At 36.8% G+C, this 20,875-nt stretch overlaps 1 protein-coding gene across 6 annotated transcripts in view; it reads right to left on the reverse strand.

Moving 5' to 3' along the window:
* Window positions 1-8,612: 8,612 nt before the first annotated feature.
* The window catches only part of CCDC68 (coiled-coil domain containing 68), a 64,648-nt gene continuing 52,385 nt past the window's right edge, over window positions 8,613-20,875 (reverse strand). For all 6 annotated transcript variants that reach the window (XM_070275673.1, XM_023647832.2, XM_023647834.2 and 3 more), the window contains 2 exons: window positions 13,701-13,777; window positions 8,613-11,301 (listed from right to left, as the gene is read on the reverse strand). In XM_070275673.1, the coding sequence (XP_070131774.1) occupies window positions 11,244-11,301; window positions 13,701-13,777 (135 nt within the window). In that variant the 3' untranslated portion in view covers window positions 8,613-11,243. The remainder of the gene's footprint in view (window positions 11,302-13,700; window positions 13,778-20,875) is intronic.

The raw sequence follows: 20,875 nt of genomic DNA on the forward strand, positions 1-20,875 counted from the left end.
TTGTCAGTCATTTGAGAAGCATTTATTTAGGATCTATTTAAAGATCATTATTTGATAGCTGTAGCATGAAGCAGATGGTGATGATGCCCATAATTATAGAACTATGTCTATAAAAATAACAATTATTGAGTAATAATCCCAAGAGGAGTGAAATTTAAAACAGATAAGAAGATTACTTTAAAATTGTATTCTACTTGTAAATAAATTCTTGATCTAAAAAAAATATTTTCTTTGTCAAGTTTACCATCTGACGCCAAATTCTATGTAACCAGTACTAGAAATTCCTTCTTTCCTTGTTTCAGAATTAATTGTTCCGTATAATTCATTTTACAATTTCAAATTGATTTGGGGCCATGAAGTATGCAGAATACTTTAAAGAATTGCATACCCCCTTCAAATCACAACAGCATGTATTTTTAGCCAAGATGTGTCCTGTTATTTATTCTCTCTCAAATGCTTTAGTAAATCATATTGTATTTTGGAGAAATATTTAAAACGTACTTGAAATTCTTTTCTCGTGTAGAAACCATTTCTGGGGTGTTTGCACTGGTTTGATGTTTACATTGGTCTAACACAGCGCCTCGGATAAGTCCATGACCAAATTGGTCTCCAGCCACAAAGCTTATTTCCAATAATATCATATTATAGGAGGCCCTCACAGAGACACTAAGGTCACTGAGGGTATTCTGATGTCTTCAGTAAAGGGAACAAGGATGTTACTGGGAATCTGGAGGTGATTGCCACAATCTCCTGGTCTCCCAGCTCACTTCTCAGGTAGTGGGCATTACTTGAGACTCTTAACTGTGATTAGGTACAAAGTTACCTTTTAATATAAAAGAGGAAAAGTCCTTTTGAGAAATGTACCAGAAATACTTGAGAGAACACGTTGGTCTTGGTATGACGAGGGTAACAAGTCATGAATTGGCAGAGAAATGCTAAATGCTAAGAATTGAGCCTGTGGGTCCCTACATAAGAGTTTTAAAATTTTTGCAAGTCACCCCTCTAGGCAATTTCCTATCATTTCCATATTATCAGCCATCACTCTGCAAAAAATTCAAGACCAGCATTTTCTAAAGTAAATATTTTATCTGTTATTTTTAACCAGACAGGCCACTCTATGTATCAGTGGGTGTCTTTGTTATGTTTCTAGTATGTTATTCTCTGCCAACCTGTACAGGTAGGATGAACTGGGCAATAGTTTTAATCAGCCTTTCTTGTCTCCTTTATAAGAGAAAGAAGCTTGGCCGTGGCGAAGGACATAACTACGTTAAAAAAAATTTAATAACAGTCAAAATATTCTTCAAACTGTAAATTTTGCCCACTAGGAATCAATACATTTGATGGAGCTCATATGTATTCTCACCAATGGAGTGAATGCAGTGGTTAGAAAGAGAAGCAGTATATGCAATAGACAGAGTGTGCATAGTACATAACCTGGAACCCGTGTCCATGGAACAAGACTGTTCACTGTTGTGTATCTCTGTCCACGTGAAAAAAGGGTACATACACTTTCCTCATTGTGTATCACACTAAGACTTTGAGGGAAAATCCTCATCCATAATGAGCTTTGGAGTTATAATCTAAAATTCAATCTGTGAAGAGGTAATATTGAGGTTTCTGGCTTCCGAAGATACTTAATAACTCTTTGAAAGGAGGCCCTGAGAGCTGAGGTTAGCCAAAGCGATAGAAAAGTTGTCTTTCACCTTCTACTATCCAGCGTTAACACATTAAAAGAAGTCTAATATATTTGGATATTTTAGGGAAAGCTTTATCATTTTTAAAAATGCCAAGATGCTGTCTATATTTGAAAAGGTTGTCTAAGAATTCACCAAAAGCTATATTTTCTTCTTGATTTTTGACCAAGACGATATAAACTTAATTCTGGGAAGTGCTGAGCTCTTAAACATGGAAAGCAGATAGAGAATAGTATCTGAGGTGAGTGTTGTTTTAATGTTTTATAAATCCATAAAGATACTTATCCCATAAAGTAGAACTGATAAAAGTCATTGTTAGATATGTAGGGAATTTTATAAACTTCTTGCCTTAGAATTCTTGGGTGGAGACCCAACCACAATGACATTGTTGAACAAGAACTAGAGCTATTAGAAGTTATCTAAATAGAGTTCTTAAATACGGCAGAACATGGATAAGGCCATACTTAAAAGGTTGATTTTTAGGTAATTAAAAAAAAAAAGAGTTAGCAAAAGAGTTTTTGAAACTAGATCTCTGGCAAATATTTATTCATCATTTTTACCTACCAAGTAGAGGTTTATGCCCTTAGAACTAAGCTAATAAAAATATTTAAACACCAAATATTTTATTATTGGTATCAAAATTTGGGAAACTTAGAAACATTTTGTTTATGCTGTCTGAATCTAATTTTCTCACAAATTGCACTTTGATTTTTCAAGGAGTGACGTCACCAAGATGCTTCTCTGTGGAGCTCTTTTTACCAAGTCTGTGGTTGAGATATTTTCTAACTTCATATACAGAGAGAACAAAAACAAACAAAAATGTTAGTACCGAAATAGTGGAATTATTTAAAAGGGTGTCATCTTTTATGAAGAAAAAATATACAAAAGCACCATCTTTGGATTGAGTCGTTTAAATTTGTTTCCCAGTTCTTTTCATCGCCAACAGATCGTGGAAGTCATGGCTAATATCCTTCCACTGACTTAGTCTTTAAGGATCATTAGCAAATTCTGTAGGAGCCGGCAAGTCTGTCCTTAACCTAATGGATTCTTTATTTAACCAGCAGCTGTTGTCCTTATGTCTATTCCCACGTCAAAATAGTGTCTGTCCCTAGCAAATAGGCTTATCCTTACTCTTCTATTCTCCAGGTTACTTTTTGAAATGCTCTTTGAGAGGAAGCTTAGTATTGTAGAAAGGAGAGTGGCTAAAGAAGAATTTGGGCACCATGGATATATCATTAAATATCTTAGTGGCTTCTCCTCATATGCGGCTTATAAACACTGTGTGCCTCACAAAGGTCATGTCAGGCTCAAAGGAGAACATATATAAGAAACTGGTTTGTAAATTATGTTCCATTTCATGAACAGACACTATTATCACAAGCTAAAAGTAATTTTAAAAATCATTCGTAATTTAAACCACTTGTGAAAGGAAGTGTCATAGCAGGGACAAAACACTAATTTTAGTAGAGGTATTTGGAAGCTATAAATGAGTAGTCAACTTGAGGTCATTGTGTTCGATTGAAAATGTTCAATATATCTCAAGTTATTGAAAAAATATGAGTTTGGTTTCATTTTGGATGTCTTCTTGTATTTCGTTCAAAGAGTCCTATTACATTCTAGATAGTATATTAAAACTTGGTCGAAATCCTCCTTGTACAAATAGGGCTTTTGTATCCATAGCCTTGTAAAAGACAGTGAGTGCATCTGAAATTATTTAAGAAAAGTAAGTTGTCCTGCTTAATGTCTTAAAAGTAGACAATGTTCTGACATAACCCTGGAGTGCTTCACTGCTCCCAGCAGTCTACCTTTAAGTGATATTATCCTCATTTTTAGGCTAAGCACATTTATTGTTTTGTCTGTCCTTTACACAGATCTCTGTTTTGTCTAGTGCTATGAATGTAAATTAAAAATCTTAAACATGGAGTTTTTATTCTCTGTGCCCCTGAATAGACTGTGGTGCCTGACAAACACTGTTAGGTCATTATTTTCTTGTACCAAAGTTCTAGTGACTTCAGAAATCATAGCATCCAATGATTTTGTGGTATCTGGGTTTGAATACTATGGTTGAGAACTTATTCAGTGATTGTTCCTGTACACTTTTCAAATAAAAATGCATTTTTATCAATTATTTTGTGTCCTCAGAGAAACTTTATTTCTATGCAAAGTTGAATGCATGGTGGATGGGGAACATTAAATCAGTATCAGCATGGAACTTGTATCACATTAAAAATGGCACCCATTAGGAACTAGGCAGTAAGAGGACGTTTGGATTTAGCCAAGTGATTTTTACCCATCTTTCTAAGCTTTCTCATTTATTATTTGTTTAAAGACTGGGCTTTGCAAGAAAAATTTTCTAACAATTTTGAATTACACATTTAGAAAATTAACAATTAACAAATGTTGAAGTAGTCTATGGTACAAAAATGCCTCAACGTATTATGACCTATTTCATCCTCACAATAAAATGCTGAGGCAGGTGGTGACATCTACTTTAGTCACAGACTGGTGAAAGGACCCGTGTTCAAGGCCAATTCAAGACCACAATCATACAGCTTCCTTTTAAATGCTCATTTGCAAAGGCTGCCTTGTTTCCGGAGTTGTTTTCCCTCCATATGTTACTTCGGCTTTGCCAAGATAATGATGAGTTTTTAATCTAAAGATAAACAATTCTCCCACTGCAAGCAAATAAAGCCGTGGCATCGTTCTCTCAACCGTACTCCCCGGTAGCAGTAACGTTGTTTCACTCAGACAGAATCTTTTCCCCTTTGGGTTCGTCTGAAATAATTCAGAATAAGTCATTAGGGACTTGCTTTTCCTATGAAAAATCCTTTTTCATAGGATTTTTAAATAGTCATAGCATGCCCCATACTGAGAAAAACCTAAGACCGTCTTGACATTCACTGTCTGTAATGCCCGGGTTTCTCATTTTAAAACTGTGTGTAAGGTATTTGTATTCTTTATAGTTCTCTCTACCAAGGAAAATTTCGTGTTTAGTATGGATTGCTACTTGTGGGCAAAGAACATCTACAATAAGAGTGTGAACATTTCTCTTAGAAATTCATTTAGGTGACTTGCATTATGGTTTAGGAAGCGAGCACACTAATTACAACTGGACTAAGGCTATATTATAGGTACTAGAAATGTTTTGCGATAATAATGAGATTTTCTAAATTATCATAGCTTTGGACCATGGTTGTAGGTCCCTGAGAGAAAGACTCTTCTTTACCAAAAGGTTAAAAAAAAAAAAAAAAAAAAAAGAAAGCAGCAGCAAGGTTGACAACAGAAGACTTTGATCCATTTGACTGATTCCCCAGAGAAGTTCACCTCATGAGCTCATTCACTCTCAGGGAAAGAATGAACCAGAAGGAGCAATTTGGAGTCCTGCTACTTAACATATTGGATTATGGTTACCTATTACCTAGCTTCACGGGCCTCTTCTCTTCCCCTGACTTCCAAGAGCAGTTCCTTATGAGGGTCAAGACAGGACCACTCAACTGAACCTTTTAAGGGCAGTTTTCCCTTCAAGGCCCCTCCCAGAGAACGTGGGCTTTCTCAGTCTGCTAGGGAAACAGAGACAAAGGAGACTGAGATACAGACTCCTAAAAATCATTAGCTTACCACAGCTCCGAATTCAAAGAAGAACTGCAAGGATAGCTTATTAATCAAATAAAAGGAATGATGTATCTGAAGGAAACGTGAAAGAATATGTTGCATGGAAAATGCTTTAGACGACATTGGGACTTACTTGTCACCTACCATTCCAGCGGCACTGATGTCCTGGCTGTTGTGGGACACACCTGGTGGGCTGATTCTGTGGGGCCTCTGCACCTGTGCTTGCCTCTGCCTGGACCCCCTCCTCCACCAAATAACACCACTTCCTTCCCCTCACTTCCCTAGCCGCCGCCTTCTGTTTTCTTCCTCTAAATGTTATCATCAAAGTTATTTAAAACTACTCTCCTATTTAAATTAGCAATCCATAGTTACTATATTTTAAATGATCACCCAATTTAAAATTGTAACCATGATCTTTCACTCCTGGTGACTCCCTATGTGTGTGTTCTGCTTTATTTTGATTCACAACCCATGGGTGGGACATCTCTGACTTTATTATGTGCTCCTTGTCACTAGAATGTATTTCTAGGAAGGTAGGGATTTTTCTTTTCCTTTCTTCCATTGTGCACGCACACCCTCCCCTACTGCTGTAACCCTGGCATCCAGAACAATCCTTGGCAAATAGGGGGCACTCAACTAATATTTGTTGAAGAAAGAAATGAATGAATCCTGTGTGGAAAACTGATTAGGTGGACTGTAGAATAACACAGCGTTAACATTTTTTTTACTAGTTTATTGAAGTAAGTATTTGAATTGTCTAATTTATTGATTTTTGCCATGGAATGTATCTGTGAAAACATCACCATTATCAACACACTGGACACCTCTATTACCTCCCGATGTTTCTCTGTTCCCCTTTGCAATCTATCCCTCCCGCTACTCCTGTGCCCAGGTAAATACGGATTTGCTCTCTGTCACTATAGAATTAGATAGTGTTTCTTTTCCTTCCTCTGACTTCTTTCACTAAGTATAACGATTTCAGATTTATCTGTTGTTGTGTATATTTGTTTGTTCTCTGTCCCTTTTAATTATTGAGTTATATTCCCATGTATGGATGTACCACACATTGTTTACCTATTTATCTGTTAATGGACATTTGTTTTCAGATTTGGGCTATTACAAATAAAGGTGCTACGAAAATTCATGTATGAATCTTTCTGTGAATAGAAGCAGTTGTTTCTCTCAGGTAAAAATTGAAGATTGGAATGACTAGGGCATATGGCGATGTATATTTAACTTTTTAAGAAATAGCCCGTTTTCCAAAATGGTTGTACCATTTTTGCATTCCAATCTGTAGTGTATGCTAAGTTCGGTTGCTCCATATCCTCCATACGGCCAGTGTTTTTAATTTTTATTGTTTTAATGGTATTTCTTAGTGGCTTTAATTTGCATTTCCCTGATAACAGATGTATTAAGCATCATTTGATGTGTATTTGTAATTTGTACATCTTGCTTTGTGAAGTGATTCTGCAAACATTTTTGCCCATTTTTTTCATTGGATTGTTTGTCTTCTTATTATATTTAAAAAGCTCTTTGGGTATTCTGGATAAAAATCCTATTGTGAATATTTTCTCCCATTCAGTAGCTTTCTTTTTTATGTGTTTAGTGATGTCTTTCAAAGAGCAAAAGATTTGAATTTTAATGAAGTCCAATTTATCAATTTTTTTCTTTTATGGTTTGTGCTCTTTGTGTAATATTTAAGAATCTTGCCTACCTTAATTGCAAAGATAATCTACTATGTTTTCTCCTAGAAATCTTATAGTTTTAGCTTTACATTTAGGTACATTGTCCCTTTCAGGTTAATTATTATATATCATGTGAGGTAAGAATTGATGCTATTTTTTCTCATACATATACCTCTAGTATTTCCAGCACCAGTTAGAAGACTCTCTCCTCCACTGGAGCATTGACACCTTTGTCAAATATCAACCACATATATGGGTGTATATATGGATTCTCCTTCCATCCATTGATATATCTGCCTGTCTTTTCACCAATACCAAACTGCTAATATATTAATTTTGTATTTTAACCTGGTAATCTGTGACCTTAACTTGTTAGTTCTAGTAGTTATTTTGTAGATTCATTAATGTTTCTACATCAACCATTCTATGAACTACAAAAAATGGATAGTCTTACTTTTCCTTTTCAATCTGTACGCCTTTTCTTTCTTTTTCTTTTTCTTCTCATATTCCAGTGGCTAAAACCTGCAGCAAAATGTTTAAGAAAAGTGATGAAAGCAAGCATCTTTGCCTTGTTCCCAATATTAGCAGGGAAAACATCAGTCTTTCATCATTAGTTATATAGACTGAAGGTTTTTCATAAATGTTTTTCACCAGAATGAGGATGTTTCTTACTATTCCTAGTTGGCTAAGTTTTTATCACAAATGGGTGCTGAATTTTTTCAAATACTTTTCTTCATTTATTAAAATCATAATTTTTATTACGCGTATATGCTTAATTACATTGATTAATTTTCAAATGATAAACTAACCTTGCAGGCCTAGGATAAATGCCAATTTTCTGTAACTCCACTACAATTTTAAATGCTTATACATGTATACTTTAACAATAACAAAGTGATTAAATATCATTATTTAAATATTGATTGCATCCTTAAAATTCCCCAACAAAAAATAAGAGAAGAAAGGAAGGAAGGGAATTATAATTATGATACTAGCTGAGGGAATTTGTCATTCTTGATGGATTGGGTCCCTACTTCAATATTGATGAGGATTCTATAATTATTTGCAGGTCAGAGGAGAGGTAAAGATTTTCAAAGTGCAGAAATATGAAAATTTGAGAAATGTGTGTGTTCTTAATTTTATAATGCTACTATTTTTTCCGGTTTAGAATACAGACATAATAGATTACTTGTGCTGTTAATTTGGATCCAGGGAAAAATAGCAGAAAAATTCAGGAAGCTATCTAAATGTCTGTTCACTGACAATAACAATCCATTTATTACGGATTATATTGTCATGAACAATCAAATAAACACAACTTAATTCATTTAAGTATAATAATGTTTTTTAGGAAGATTAGCCCTGAGTAACATCCACCACCAATCCTCTTTTTGCTGAGGAAGATTGGCCCTGAGCTAACATCCATGCCCGTCTTCCTCTATTTTATATGTGGGACACCTGCCACAGAATGGCCTGATAAGCAGTGTGAACGTCCATGCCCAGGATCCAAACCAGAGAACCCCGGGCCACCGAAGCAGAGCACAGGAACTCAACAACTACACCATCAGGCCGGCCCCTATGTACAATAATTTTAATGTAAAAAGAAATAAAAACAAAAAAATTTACAAAATATGACAACAATTTTCTTTATTGTAAGGCATATTATAAGCAAATTATTCAAAGGATATGCTACATGAATTGTTTAAACATTGCTTGATGATAATTTGTAACAATACATGTAATCAAAGTGAAACTAAGTTTCATTTCCCACTTCCATGTATTCACTTCAAGGCCCACCTCAGACCTCCTTATCCAATATATTGATTAGGATAATTATAAGTACAATTATTTAGGCTACAACAGAACTAGTGTTTCGTTTCCTGTATGTCTTGTATGGTACAATTTTTAGACTAATAAATTTCATTCTCCATTGTAGTCATTTGTTTCATCACTCAGAAATGTTTAAAAAATATTTCAAATGATAAAAGCCGACATGATAAGGAAATAGAAAATAATCCATATATGACAAACAAATGATGCTGGTGCTACTAAAAAGATACGTTTGTATTTGAAGGATTCAGATCTTTCTAGGCTTCTGAAACTGTTTATTCTTATTCTCAGGAGATACAAAGACCGCTCCAAAGTGAACCTGGGGACTAGATGAGCAGATCCTATCTGTATTACATCCAACTCCACTTACACGTTCAAAAATGAGGATAGTGAAACCAAAATAAAATCCAAGAGTGTCTTTCCATTTTTGACTTCAGAATACATGGAAATCATCTTGGTTGTTAGCTCAGTTGGATGGATCCATCCCCAAATCTCATGTTTATCACAATCCAGCACGATAATTGAGGTCTAAGAGGAACCAAAGTGATCTCCCAGTGAAAGCTGAATTCTCCTGCCACACTGCAAATGCTGGAAGCAGAATTCAGGGGCCCAATCTCCCTACAAATGTGCCTGAAAATGTATGACCAAAATATCTTCAATGTGGTACAAAGTCATAAACAATAAATATAAAGGAAGCAGATTTTTAGCAGGTAGGTTTTTCTGAACTAAATACTCAGGACAGTCGTGCAACAGGTGAAAGGCCAACTCCTCTCAGCAAAATATTTACTTTATTAGTAAGGGCTGCTTCTGACTGTCATCCATAGGATAATGCAGAGAGCCCACAAGGATGCTGTGTTTGTTAAAGAAGCAAAAGGAGGGGCATGTCTATAGCTGGGAGATAGCTCAGACCACCGAGTGAGCAGGTAGAAGGAATACTGACAGCCAAATAGGTTCAAATCTTTGTTCCAGAGTTGGCAGTAGTGCAAATTACTTAACCACTTACCGTATCCTCCGCTGGAAAATGGGGATAATCATGTGGCCTGCCTCTGACAGCTGTCAGGAGGATTTAAGGCACTAAGACAGGTAAGTATTCCTGGCATAGGGAAATTGTGCCCTAGATGTTATTAGACTACATCTTTAAAAAAACCAGCAAGCAATAAAAACATGAAGCAAGAAACTCATACATATGCTTATACAACATCTCAAGGATTACAGGACTTTGATGAATTTATAAATACGACATTACTTCCTCTCGTGTGTACATGCCTTTAAATATTTCATAGATAATACTGATATTTCACATTCCATTTGAAAGGCTTGAAGCATCTTTCCTGAGAAAATGTTTAGAGTTATACATCAGAGAGGATGATCAAAAGGCTTAAAAGTAATTCACTCTTTCGGGTGACTAAGGTCTCCCATTATTCCTCTAGTTGAAGAGCGTTCTGCTTTCCCGAGTGTCGGCAGTTTGCATTTCTACAGCTAGAGTTTGGTTTTAGCCATAGCAATCACAAACTGTACCTGTAATGAACGCAAGTATCAAACCTTAAGCACACTTTCCCAAAAGCGCTAGATACATCATTCCAATCCATGAATTCAGAGTCTTCCTGGCTGCAGACAGCAGCCACTGTTCCTTTGAACCCATAATAAATACATTTTTATGGAGGTATGAGCTAACAGCATTGTGTTCTATCCTTCCCCCTAAATATCATGCTGAGATAATATGATGAATATTGGAAACAAAATTAGTCACAAAGTCAGAATCACAAAGTGCCTTCCTTTGTGCTTACATATGGGTTGCCTCTAGCAACTAATTTTCAATCCCAGCTGAAGAACAGGGGCTCCCTAAGGTGTGGGTGAGGCAGCCATGATTCTCAACTTTGGAGGGTCTTGTGGTTTGGGGAATTAGCTAAAAAGAACTTACTCCTCCTGTCCATAATTCAGTAAAGAATAACTCTCCCACTAACCATGGGCCAGGAGATGAGCTTATATCATGATAAGATATTTCTTATTATCCAAAAGCCAACTTCAAAATACATCATTTATTCATGCACATATTCATTCTTCTTCCTATTTATAGACATAAAAACCACTATCAAAAGGTCAAAGTTGACAACCTTAAACCACTCCCTTCAGCAAAAAAGATTCGGAAAATTTTTTTAAGTTTAAAGCAAAATCCATCTTCCCTCATGGGAAAGAACCTGGTTGATTCACCCAGTTCATAAGTTTTGAAGAGAGTTCCTTCTCTTGAATATATATTTGTTTGATTTCCTGGAATGTTATCTTCTTGCAGGGCTATTGATGTATAACAAATTCCATTAGATACTGCCATTGAGCCCTTTAACATGCAAGTTTAGACTGTGTTTCAAAGAACAAATGAGACCCACACAGTGATCTTTCTCATTCAGATCTTCACCCAGCCAGCTCATTTCCGTAGCCTAACCAACATCAGATAGGGCGTAGTGTCTTCAGTCTTCAATTCACTGTAGAAAAGACCACACAATTATCAAAATTGAGCACATTAAACTTTCGTGATATAATTGCTGTATCCTCATGATTACCATCTCCACTGCCACTCTACTACCAAGTCTGAACCAACCGCTTTAATCTAAGGGTGGCAAATCGATGGATTCTGACTAATTGTCCATGAGACACAGTAGAATCGAGTTGTGGAAGCATTAAACTTACATAAATTCAGCTAATTATAATAGGACAAGAGTGAGGAAGAGTGAGGGGAAGTGAGAGAGAGTTAGAGCCTGTGTCTGCCATGCCACTCAGTGAAGATATGCACCGGAGTGACATGGAAATGGGAAACACAAATCAACTGTTCTCTCAGGACGTCTTAGTTCTGTGGGTTTCTCATAGCCTGAACTTCTCTCCTCACTGTGTGATTCTAGTTCTAAAAAAAATACACATATATACATATACACACACACACATCAATATATGTGTCTTTTGTTGGTGTCTAACAATGTGACCCCTAAATCTCCAGCAACCACTTCTTCTGGTGTTCAATTCCAGAAACACCTATATGTTCTAAAGCTCAAGGAAAAAAATCTTGTTTTCTGTACTTACTGAGAGACGGCATAGAACTATATTTTATTGGTGATTTAAGAGATTTGCCTAGATCAATTTTTAAATGCATGATTTTCTTTTTTGTCTTAAAGCTACTTTTATACTCCAATCCCTCCCTAGAGTTATAATTCCATTGTATGTTGGTGAATATAGTAGTAACCGCTTACATTCTCAAAGCAGCCAGCTGGCCACATTTCATTTTGCAAACATGAGACCTACCACTCTATCATTAATCCTGGAATTTCTATCAAAAATCATGAAACAAAGGGCATATTCAGTCCAGTTGCCCTATTTCAATTAGGAAATCTTCCCATTTGACCTTTCACAAGTCATAGGGAGAAAAAAACAACCTTTAAAACTAAGAGACCCTTAACAATTAATTAACTGCAGCAGAAGGCCATAGAAGTCATTCTCCCCAACACATCCCCTCCGTACCAGCCAGAGTCTCAGCTTTCAATACTAGAGTAGTTACAATATGGAGACAACCAGGTGCTCCCTCCTCCACTCCACACTGGCTCTGTTCCCTCCAGGGGCAAAATAGCTGCGCTTAGTCATGATGTCTCACTACCCCAGGAGGAATGGTATCTGGTGAGGGAGCAAAACATCAACCATCCACCCTTCCCTTGGAAAGTCATGCTTGCCCGTATAGTCTAAATTCTTCATCTCTCCCTCCACCGAAGTGACCACTTCTCTCACGGCTTCTTAAATGTGGGCATTCCACTTCCTTCTTTAATACTTCTAGGACTTAACTTCTTTTCTTCATTAGACGTTGCAAGGCTAGTGGCCAAAAAGTTGATAACTTAGCATCTGGAGGCCCAAAGATTTTAGAAAACTTCATTCATAATGGTTTCGTCTCCAGTCTCTAATTACGTATATCATTAGCGAAGTGAAGCACTGTTGATGAGAGCTATCAAGAGGGAGAGGAATCTGCCTGAATTCCTAGACTGATGCGATCACAGCGGGCCTGATTTTCCACCTCAGGCACTGTGCTGAAGACAGTGTCAGAAAACGGGCTTCTGCCCTGGAGGGACGAGACTGGGAAATCCAAAAGCTGTGACAACAGGAAGTTTTTAATCACTTTTTAAACGATTCATGTAATTACAGACTATGTTTTCTTTTAAGTGATAATTTCAGAGTATTATGGAAATGAAATTTGAGCCCAGAAGTCTTTTGGGTTTTTTTTTTTAACAACTTGTCACTTCAGATTCTGTCAACATTAGAAAGTGTCTTTGATGGTTTCAACTATCACTTCGATTGCTTTAGTGGGTCATTATTGCTTGATTCAGTCATTATTAGGTAGTTCTTGCAGACACTTGTCCTTAATAATGCAGGAAATAACATGAAATACATGGAACTATTCCTTCCTTCTTGCATTTATAATCTACATGAGCAGAAAAACAGACATGGACATTTAAGTAAAGACAAACAATTTATGATTAAACTGCTCATCAATGGCACACAAAATATGAGTAACACAGGGACAAGGACAATAGAGAAGATGATCTGTACTGTTTGGAGAAAGTGTTGAAGCCAAGATTGGGCTTGTTTTATGGCAAAGAAGAGGAAAAACAGATACTTAAATTTATCCATTTATTTTTTCAGTAAGTATATGTTAGGCTTTGAGGATCCAGTGGTGAACAACACTAACATAGTTCTTACTCTCAAAGGACTGGGAAACAGACAACGAACAAATGATCACGTAGTAGTAAGAGATGGGAATCTTTCTCCAGTGGGATGAATGTCAACACTCATGAATATTCAATAGAGGTTGTCAAGGCAGACGGGGGTGGGAGAAGAAAGACCGTACCTTGTAGAGACAGCCTTAGATACTGTTGTCCTAGGAGTTTCAGACCAAAGTGCCACCTTGGTTTTCAGTTCTTTATTCTAAAGTTGAAAAAAAAATGTGCAGAGATCACATGGCTAGCACATTTATTAGTCTCATGCTTAATGCTTCTGATCAATCCACCACCTACATCAAACCTTGGCAGCATGCTTGTCGTTCCAGTAACTCTATTAGAACACAGAATGTAGCCAGTTAGGAGTCACTATTATCTCTGAAATTACAAACACACCTTCAAAAACGCATAGTTTACCAAGGTATTAAAATACAGTATTCTGCTTTAGCCTCTGAAATTCAATAGCTGCACTAGCTCCGATCTTACAGTTTATTTTATATGGACAGATGCAAAGAACTTCATGAGATAATTTTATTAAAGCACCTTCTTAAAGACACCCACAATATTGATTATATGTTTGTCTGTCTTGTGTAATCTCTTGATTATAAGCTTCACAAAAACTAGCACATTTGTTCTTTACTATATGGTTCTTTAGCCTCCATTTTCTCATTGAAGCCTCAGTTTCTTCGTATCCATACTAGTAGTAAATGATACATGACCTGCCTATCATGTAAAAGTTGTCAGAAGAAACAGATATCATATGATCATAACATTTTAAATCTAGAAAAACTCTCATAATTCTGGGAGATAAATCAATGGCTAATGACACGAAGGGTAAGAGTTTAAGTTCTCAGGTACAAATCCTACCTCAGCCACTTACTAGCTATGTGACCTCCTTTAGGTTACTTAACCCCTCTGTGCCTAATTTCCTCATCTGTATACTAGATATGACCATAGTCCCTTCTTCACAGGTTCTGAAATGAGATAAAAACATGTAAAGTATTCAGCTCAGTGTCTGGCACAGATTTGAAGACTTACAGGCAGTTGGTTATGATTTTCTAGTACAAGCACCATTTTTAATAACTAAAAACTGGGGTCCAAAGAGTTTCAGTGCCCAACATCTTGCTCATGGCAGAACTCAGACTCAAAATCAAGTCCTCCCAGTCCAGAGCCAATACGTTCTCTACGGCACAGTCAAGCCAAGCCACTTCATGTCACAGATGGAAAGGGAGACTTAAAACAGCGAAGGGTCACGGCCAAGGCCAAGTTGTAAGTTGGCTGCACTCAGTCGGTCATTAAAGAGTACACCAGTATCGAGGGGTCTGGGACTGAAAGGCGACTGGGAGGCAGGATGACAGGTGAGGCCATGGCTTCAAAAGAACAGCAACACAGCAGCTCCATTCCCTTTGAGGGAACTAAGGTCTTAGAGAGTCACATAACTGGAGTTGAAAAGGTATTTCCTAAGACTCTGCCTGATGCTTTGGGGTAAGCCAAAACCAAAATGCATGGTTTTGGGAAAAAGGCATTAGAATTTTGATAGAAGAAAGAGACAATAATTATGAGTGCCTAGCGAAGGTCAAGACTTTCACCTAGTACTTTCTAGACATTCTTTTCATTGATATGAACTCAGCTCTGGGGAGTAAGTTTTATTGCTATGCATATTAAAGAATTAAGGGTGGCAGAGCTCAAATTGCGTAGGGAACTCGCCTGTGATAACCCACAGGTAGTATATGCAGCATTGGCACACAAACCTGCAGGCTTCACGCAGGCATGGCGGACTCCCAATCTCATGCTCTTTTCCCTGCAAGACGTTATTTTTCTGTAACCAGAGGAATTAGCCCAACCTCCTTATATTACAAATAAGTAAAAGGTGTGCCCCAGAAGATACAGAGATCCAACGATTTCTGAAGGGATTCCAAGTAGGATGAATATAAAACAGAAGAAAGCAAACTGCCAGGAAATTAATCAACAACCTATCCCAACCATCCAGCCCCACATACATACACCCAGTTAGTCAGTCCCTGCCAAGTCTACAGCATCAAGCCGGGGCAGAGGGGATGTGAAGAAGCACAAGAAAGCAGGGTGTCTTCTCTTTTAGTATAGAGGATGCACAGTACGGTGGAGGTGACAAAACAAACATGTGAACATTAAAAAATAAAAAAAGAAAGAAAAGCAATTCAAGAGATGTCATAAGGCAGGAGGTAATTAATTAGTATATAAAAGGTATAAACAGAAATCAATGCAACCAGAATAATTTATGACATTTTCATACACAAGGAGGTTTAACCTGGACCTTGAAGATGAGGTGAAATGAGCTAGAAGGGAGAAAAAGACTAAGGCAACAGTTCTTAAAGTGAGATCCTGGATCAACAATATCAACATCACCTGGGAACTTATTAGAACTACGAATTCTCAATCCCCAATGGGACCTATTGAATCAGAAACCCAGGGTGGCCAGGTGATATATTTTAAGAAGCTCACAGGATGATTCTGATGTCTGCTCAAGTTTGAGAACCACCGGAGTGAATAGCAGTTTTCAGTGTTGGTTGTACATTGGAATTTCCTGGGGATACTTAAACTCTACTAATGCCCGAGTCCCACCTTCAGAGATCCTGCTTAATTTGGTCATGGACTGGGTTCAGGAGCTTTCAAGGCAATCCTAATGCACAGCTAAGATGAAGAACCACTGGAATAAGAAAAGCAGAGAAAAGATGTGGATTTTGTCCCTTCTTATCCTTCAGCATCTATACTGAATAACTAAAAGATGGAGCAAAGATCTTCACACACAGTAATCAATTCACTGTGATATTTCAAGAGTTAAACAATTGGGGCCAGTCCAGTGGCAAAGTGGTCAAGTTTGTGTGCTCTGCTTCAGTGGCCTGGGGTTCACAGGTTTGGATCCCAGGAGTGGACCTACATATCACTCGTCAAGCCATGCTATGACAGCATCCCACATATAAAATAGAGGAAGATTGGCATAGATGTTAACCCAGGGCCAATCTTCCTCACCAATAAAAAAAAAAGAGTTAAACACTTAAGTCTCACTCAGGAAATATACTTCAGATTTGATAAGCTGATAATAAAGATGTTCCTCATATAATAGAGATAAATCTAACATATTCTCCAAACAAGTGTAGGCACATATCATAGGCCAAGTGTGTGGCTGAGAAAAACTCCTCTCCATATAGTACTTTAAGAGCTATGAAGCAATTTGAAATGTAATATCATGATGACAATGAATATTGAAATAAAAATATTCCGTGGCTGCACAATTATGTAGAAGCTATTTTGATTTTTTCCAGAATAAACTCCTAGTTTCTCAAGTTGTTGAGTACCGAACAACATAAAAGCATAAGAGCTCGCATATCAGACTGTCTTTATTTTCATTTATTTCAACTTCCACGCTGATTTATTTCCTCTACTAGATTTAGGTATTTATTTCTGATTCACGGGCTTTCAGAGTTCTTCCTTTAACTAGAACAGCCATATCCGTGAGTTTTATTACATCGTTACTTTACAAAACTACAAATCACTGGCCAGAATATGTCTGCCATTTTTACGACCCCATCCAAGGATAGTTTATCGACACAGTTTTCTGAAAGAACCTAATTTCTGCATACTTAATCTTCAATCGACACACTCTTGGAATGAAATTTTAGGGATGATGGTGATTATATAAAGTAGAATAATCTTCAAAGTTTAGAAAATGGAGTAATTTCTGAAGATGGATTTCCATATGAGCAAGTCATTAGTGAAGGAGCTAGAAATGCATGAAATGTGAGAGGAATGTCAGAGCTCTAAATTAGGATGATGAAAGATATGCAAAAGTAGAAAGAAAAGTAAATAATTTTGGTAGAACTAAGCAGAAATTTTCTGATGATATTTAAAAGAGGTTTAAAAACCTTAAAGATTTTTTTTAAAAAAGGATAAAGTTATATGAGTGAATTTTATCCCACTTGTGGAAGGAAAAAAAAAATTCTGCTAGGATAGAAAGAATACCATAGAAGAAATGTATTTGTTTTCATGACTACAGAAAACTAGAAAATGGAAAACAATTTAATATAGTAACTGTGACAATGGCTAAAATAAACACAGAATCATACACATTTAACCTTATAACTATCCATTTCTACATATGTAGTATACACACATACACATATGTATTATTTCACACACATGTATACACACTTGTTTGATCACACTGATAAGTAGATATTTTTTGGGAAAAGCAAGTGCTTCAAAGTCAATAAACCTCAAATACAGCAGAGTGATTTTGAACAAGTTTCTTAACTTCTCTGAATGTTTTGTTTTTTTGTGTTTTTTTTTTTTTTGGTGAGGAAGATTGTCCCTGAGCTAACACCTGTGCCAATCTTCCTCTATTTTGTATCTGTGATGCTGCCACAGGGTGGCTTGATAAGCAGTGTGTAGGTCCCTACCTAGGATCTGAACTTGCGAACCCCAGTTCGCCAAAGCAGAGTACACGAACTTAACCACTACACCACTTGGCCGGCCCCTGAATCTCAGTTTTATCATTTACAGAATGTAGGAAATAATAACTTTCTCCCAGAGCAGTGCTGAAGATTAAGCAAAATGAACTATAGAGCACGCCTAAGAAGAGACAAATGGTTTTAGTATGGATGATAAAACTATGCCATTGGTATGGTTTAGAAAGTTGACGGGTTGTTCAAGTTCTAATGACCATTTTTCATAAATGGAATCAGTTCACACTGTTATTTAGTGAATCCCAAAATAGGTAGTGGTCTTAAGTTTGCAGTGCGAAATAGTATACACTCCTGCATATATCATCCCAGTTTGAGAGCTTCATTAGAAACCACTGAGGAGGGATGGACTGGAAGGAGAGACATGATAGCTCCAACACTCACTGAATTTCGGTACCCGGTCAAATATCACAGGCTCAGAGAGGCCCTTCCTGACTCCTAGCACTCCATAACTATTACATTGTCACATTCTAGTCTTCTCAGAGCACTTATCCCTCCCTAATTACGTGCTTATTTATTTGTTTATGTATTATTGTCTGTATCTTCAATTACGGCATAAGCTAGATGAGGTCAGAAAAGTCTGTTCCGTTCATTACTCTTATACTGAGCACTTAAACATTTCCTGATACATCATAAACACAGAAAAGTATGTGCTGAATAAATAAATTAATGCGGCTTAGACTTTTTAATGCTGAAATGGGCACTGTAACATTCCCTGCAGGGAAGGAAAAGATTTCTCTATTAAAGATAATAAAGTTTGAGAACATAAAGACATTTGTTAGATACTGCTATAATTTGAAACCTTTTTTCATAAAAGAAAACATCAGAAAATAGTAGCTTGAATTAAACTACATACAAAGAATCTAAGACCGTGCTGAGAGGTGCCTCAAAATCACTGCAGAGCCTGCAGCCCATGAGGACAGCACAAATTTGCTGCTTGCTCATATCACACCAATAGGATAGACAGCAAGTATTTGCTGAATTTCGAAATACAGAAACACAGTACAATGGAAACAAATACATTGTTCTGGTCTAACTATTGGACCAAAAGGCCAACTGGATAATGTGTATTATCTGGGTTAAATTGCTAGTTTACTTAGGACAATAAAGCCTGTTTGGGGGATGATATAAATAAAGAGACACAACTAGGGAATATAATGAATTAGAAGCAATTAGCATGATTGGTTCCAGGACTCTACGATGAGAGCTGGCACTTAATTAGGTATTACCAGAGCCCAGAACCATAATGAAGTGAAAGATTAGAGAAAGATAACACTCTCTCCAGTCAAAATGTGTTACAGATGCACAATAATTAAAGTAGCAGGGCGTTAGAGCCAAAAAGGGCACACACATCATTGGAACAGACTTCCAACATAAAAATTTAGTTTAGGATAAACAGGCATTTCAAATTCATGAAGAAAGGATGGGCTACTCAGTAAAGTGAGACAACTAAAAATTTAGATCCCTACCTCACACCAGACAGCCTGAATTACATACAGACAGATTTCGATTTAAATAAGATTCCCAGTCCATAAAGAGAATCTGAGCACACGTTTATCATCTCTCTCTTCTTAGATTTTACTGAAATAACAATAAAGGATTTTTAACTATTGAAATCTCTAATAATGAACAGAAAGAAAGAGGACTATTGGTAGATCAGAAATGTAAGGCCCGAAAGACCAAAAGTGAGTAAAAAGTTAACAGCTAGAGGAGAGGCAGCTGCTGCTGGGGCTGTGGCAGCTGAGGGAGGTGTTTGATCCAACAGAACCCGGTAAATCAGAGAGCACATATCAAAAACCTTAAAAATAAATATACTACTTGAGTTAGCAATTCCACTTCTAAAAGTTTATCTTAAGGAAGGAAGTAATTACACAAATGGTCAGTGATGTTTGTACAAGTCTGTTGAATTCAGTGCTGTTTACAAAAGGAATATTGAAAAACAATCTAACGTCCAACAATAGGAAATGACTTAATTAAATGATTGTATATCAATCCAGTGGAAACTTTGGTGGCTATTTAAAAAGACAACGTAAATGCAATCTGATTGGTGAGCAAAGACCTTCTTGTTATATTATTATACAGAGAAAAAGACTCCTTAGCACGGCCTGCAGGCCTTTTCTCTTCTCACCCATCCCCCTCCTACCTTTCCAACGTCATCCATGCTATTCTACATAACCTTTTTAGATTAGAAGCACTCACAATGGTCTCCTGTCGCTCTGCCTGACAGGCCCTCCCACTGAGTATTCCACTGGGCTCAGATTCAAATTCATTTTCTCAGAGAGGTTGTTCCCACTCACCAATCTAAATCAGCCACCTACCTTCCTCAATCCAGGTATCTTCCCTCAGAGCAGCTTGTTCTTTTACTGCAGAACACGTCCACGATATTGTCAGTTACACGTTCATTTATTTGTGTCTGTCTCCCTCTCTAGACAGTAAACTCCGGAAGGCAGGGCTCATGTCCATTGTGTTCAATATTGTTTCCTGAACTTAGTGCCTACACCATCGTAGCCACTCAGTAAGTACTTATAGCATTAAGTACGTGATTAATATTATGAACAAATAAATGAAATAAATAAAAGTTTAAAAAATGCAATAAAAATAGGCATAGTACTATGCCATACATAGTCTGTATCTTTAATATATACACATAGATTCCCACAGAAACACAGATATACACAACTGTACTGAGGGATTGCCCTTGGATGGTATGTTTGCATAATTTTCAATTTATATTTACTTATCCTTTTTCCTAATTTGTATAGAACAAATGAACATATGTTAGTTACGTAAAAAAATAATATAAGAAA

The sequence above is a fragment of the Equus caballus genome, chromosome 8 (genome assembly GCF_041296265.1).
Source record: "Equus caballus isolate H_3958 breed thoroughbred chromosome 8, TB-T2T, whole genome shotgun sequence".
In the NCBI taxonomy this organism is placed as follows: Eukaryota; Metazoa; Chordata; class Mammalia; order Perissodactyla; family Equidae; genus Equus; species Equus caballus.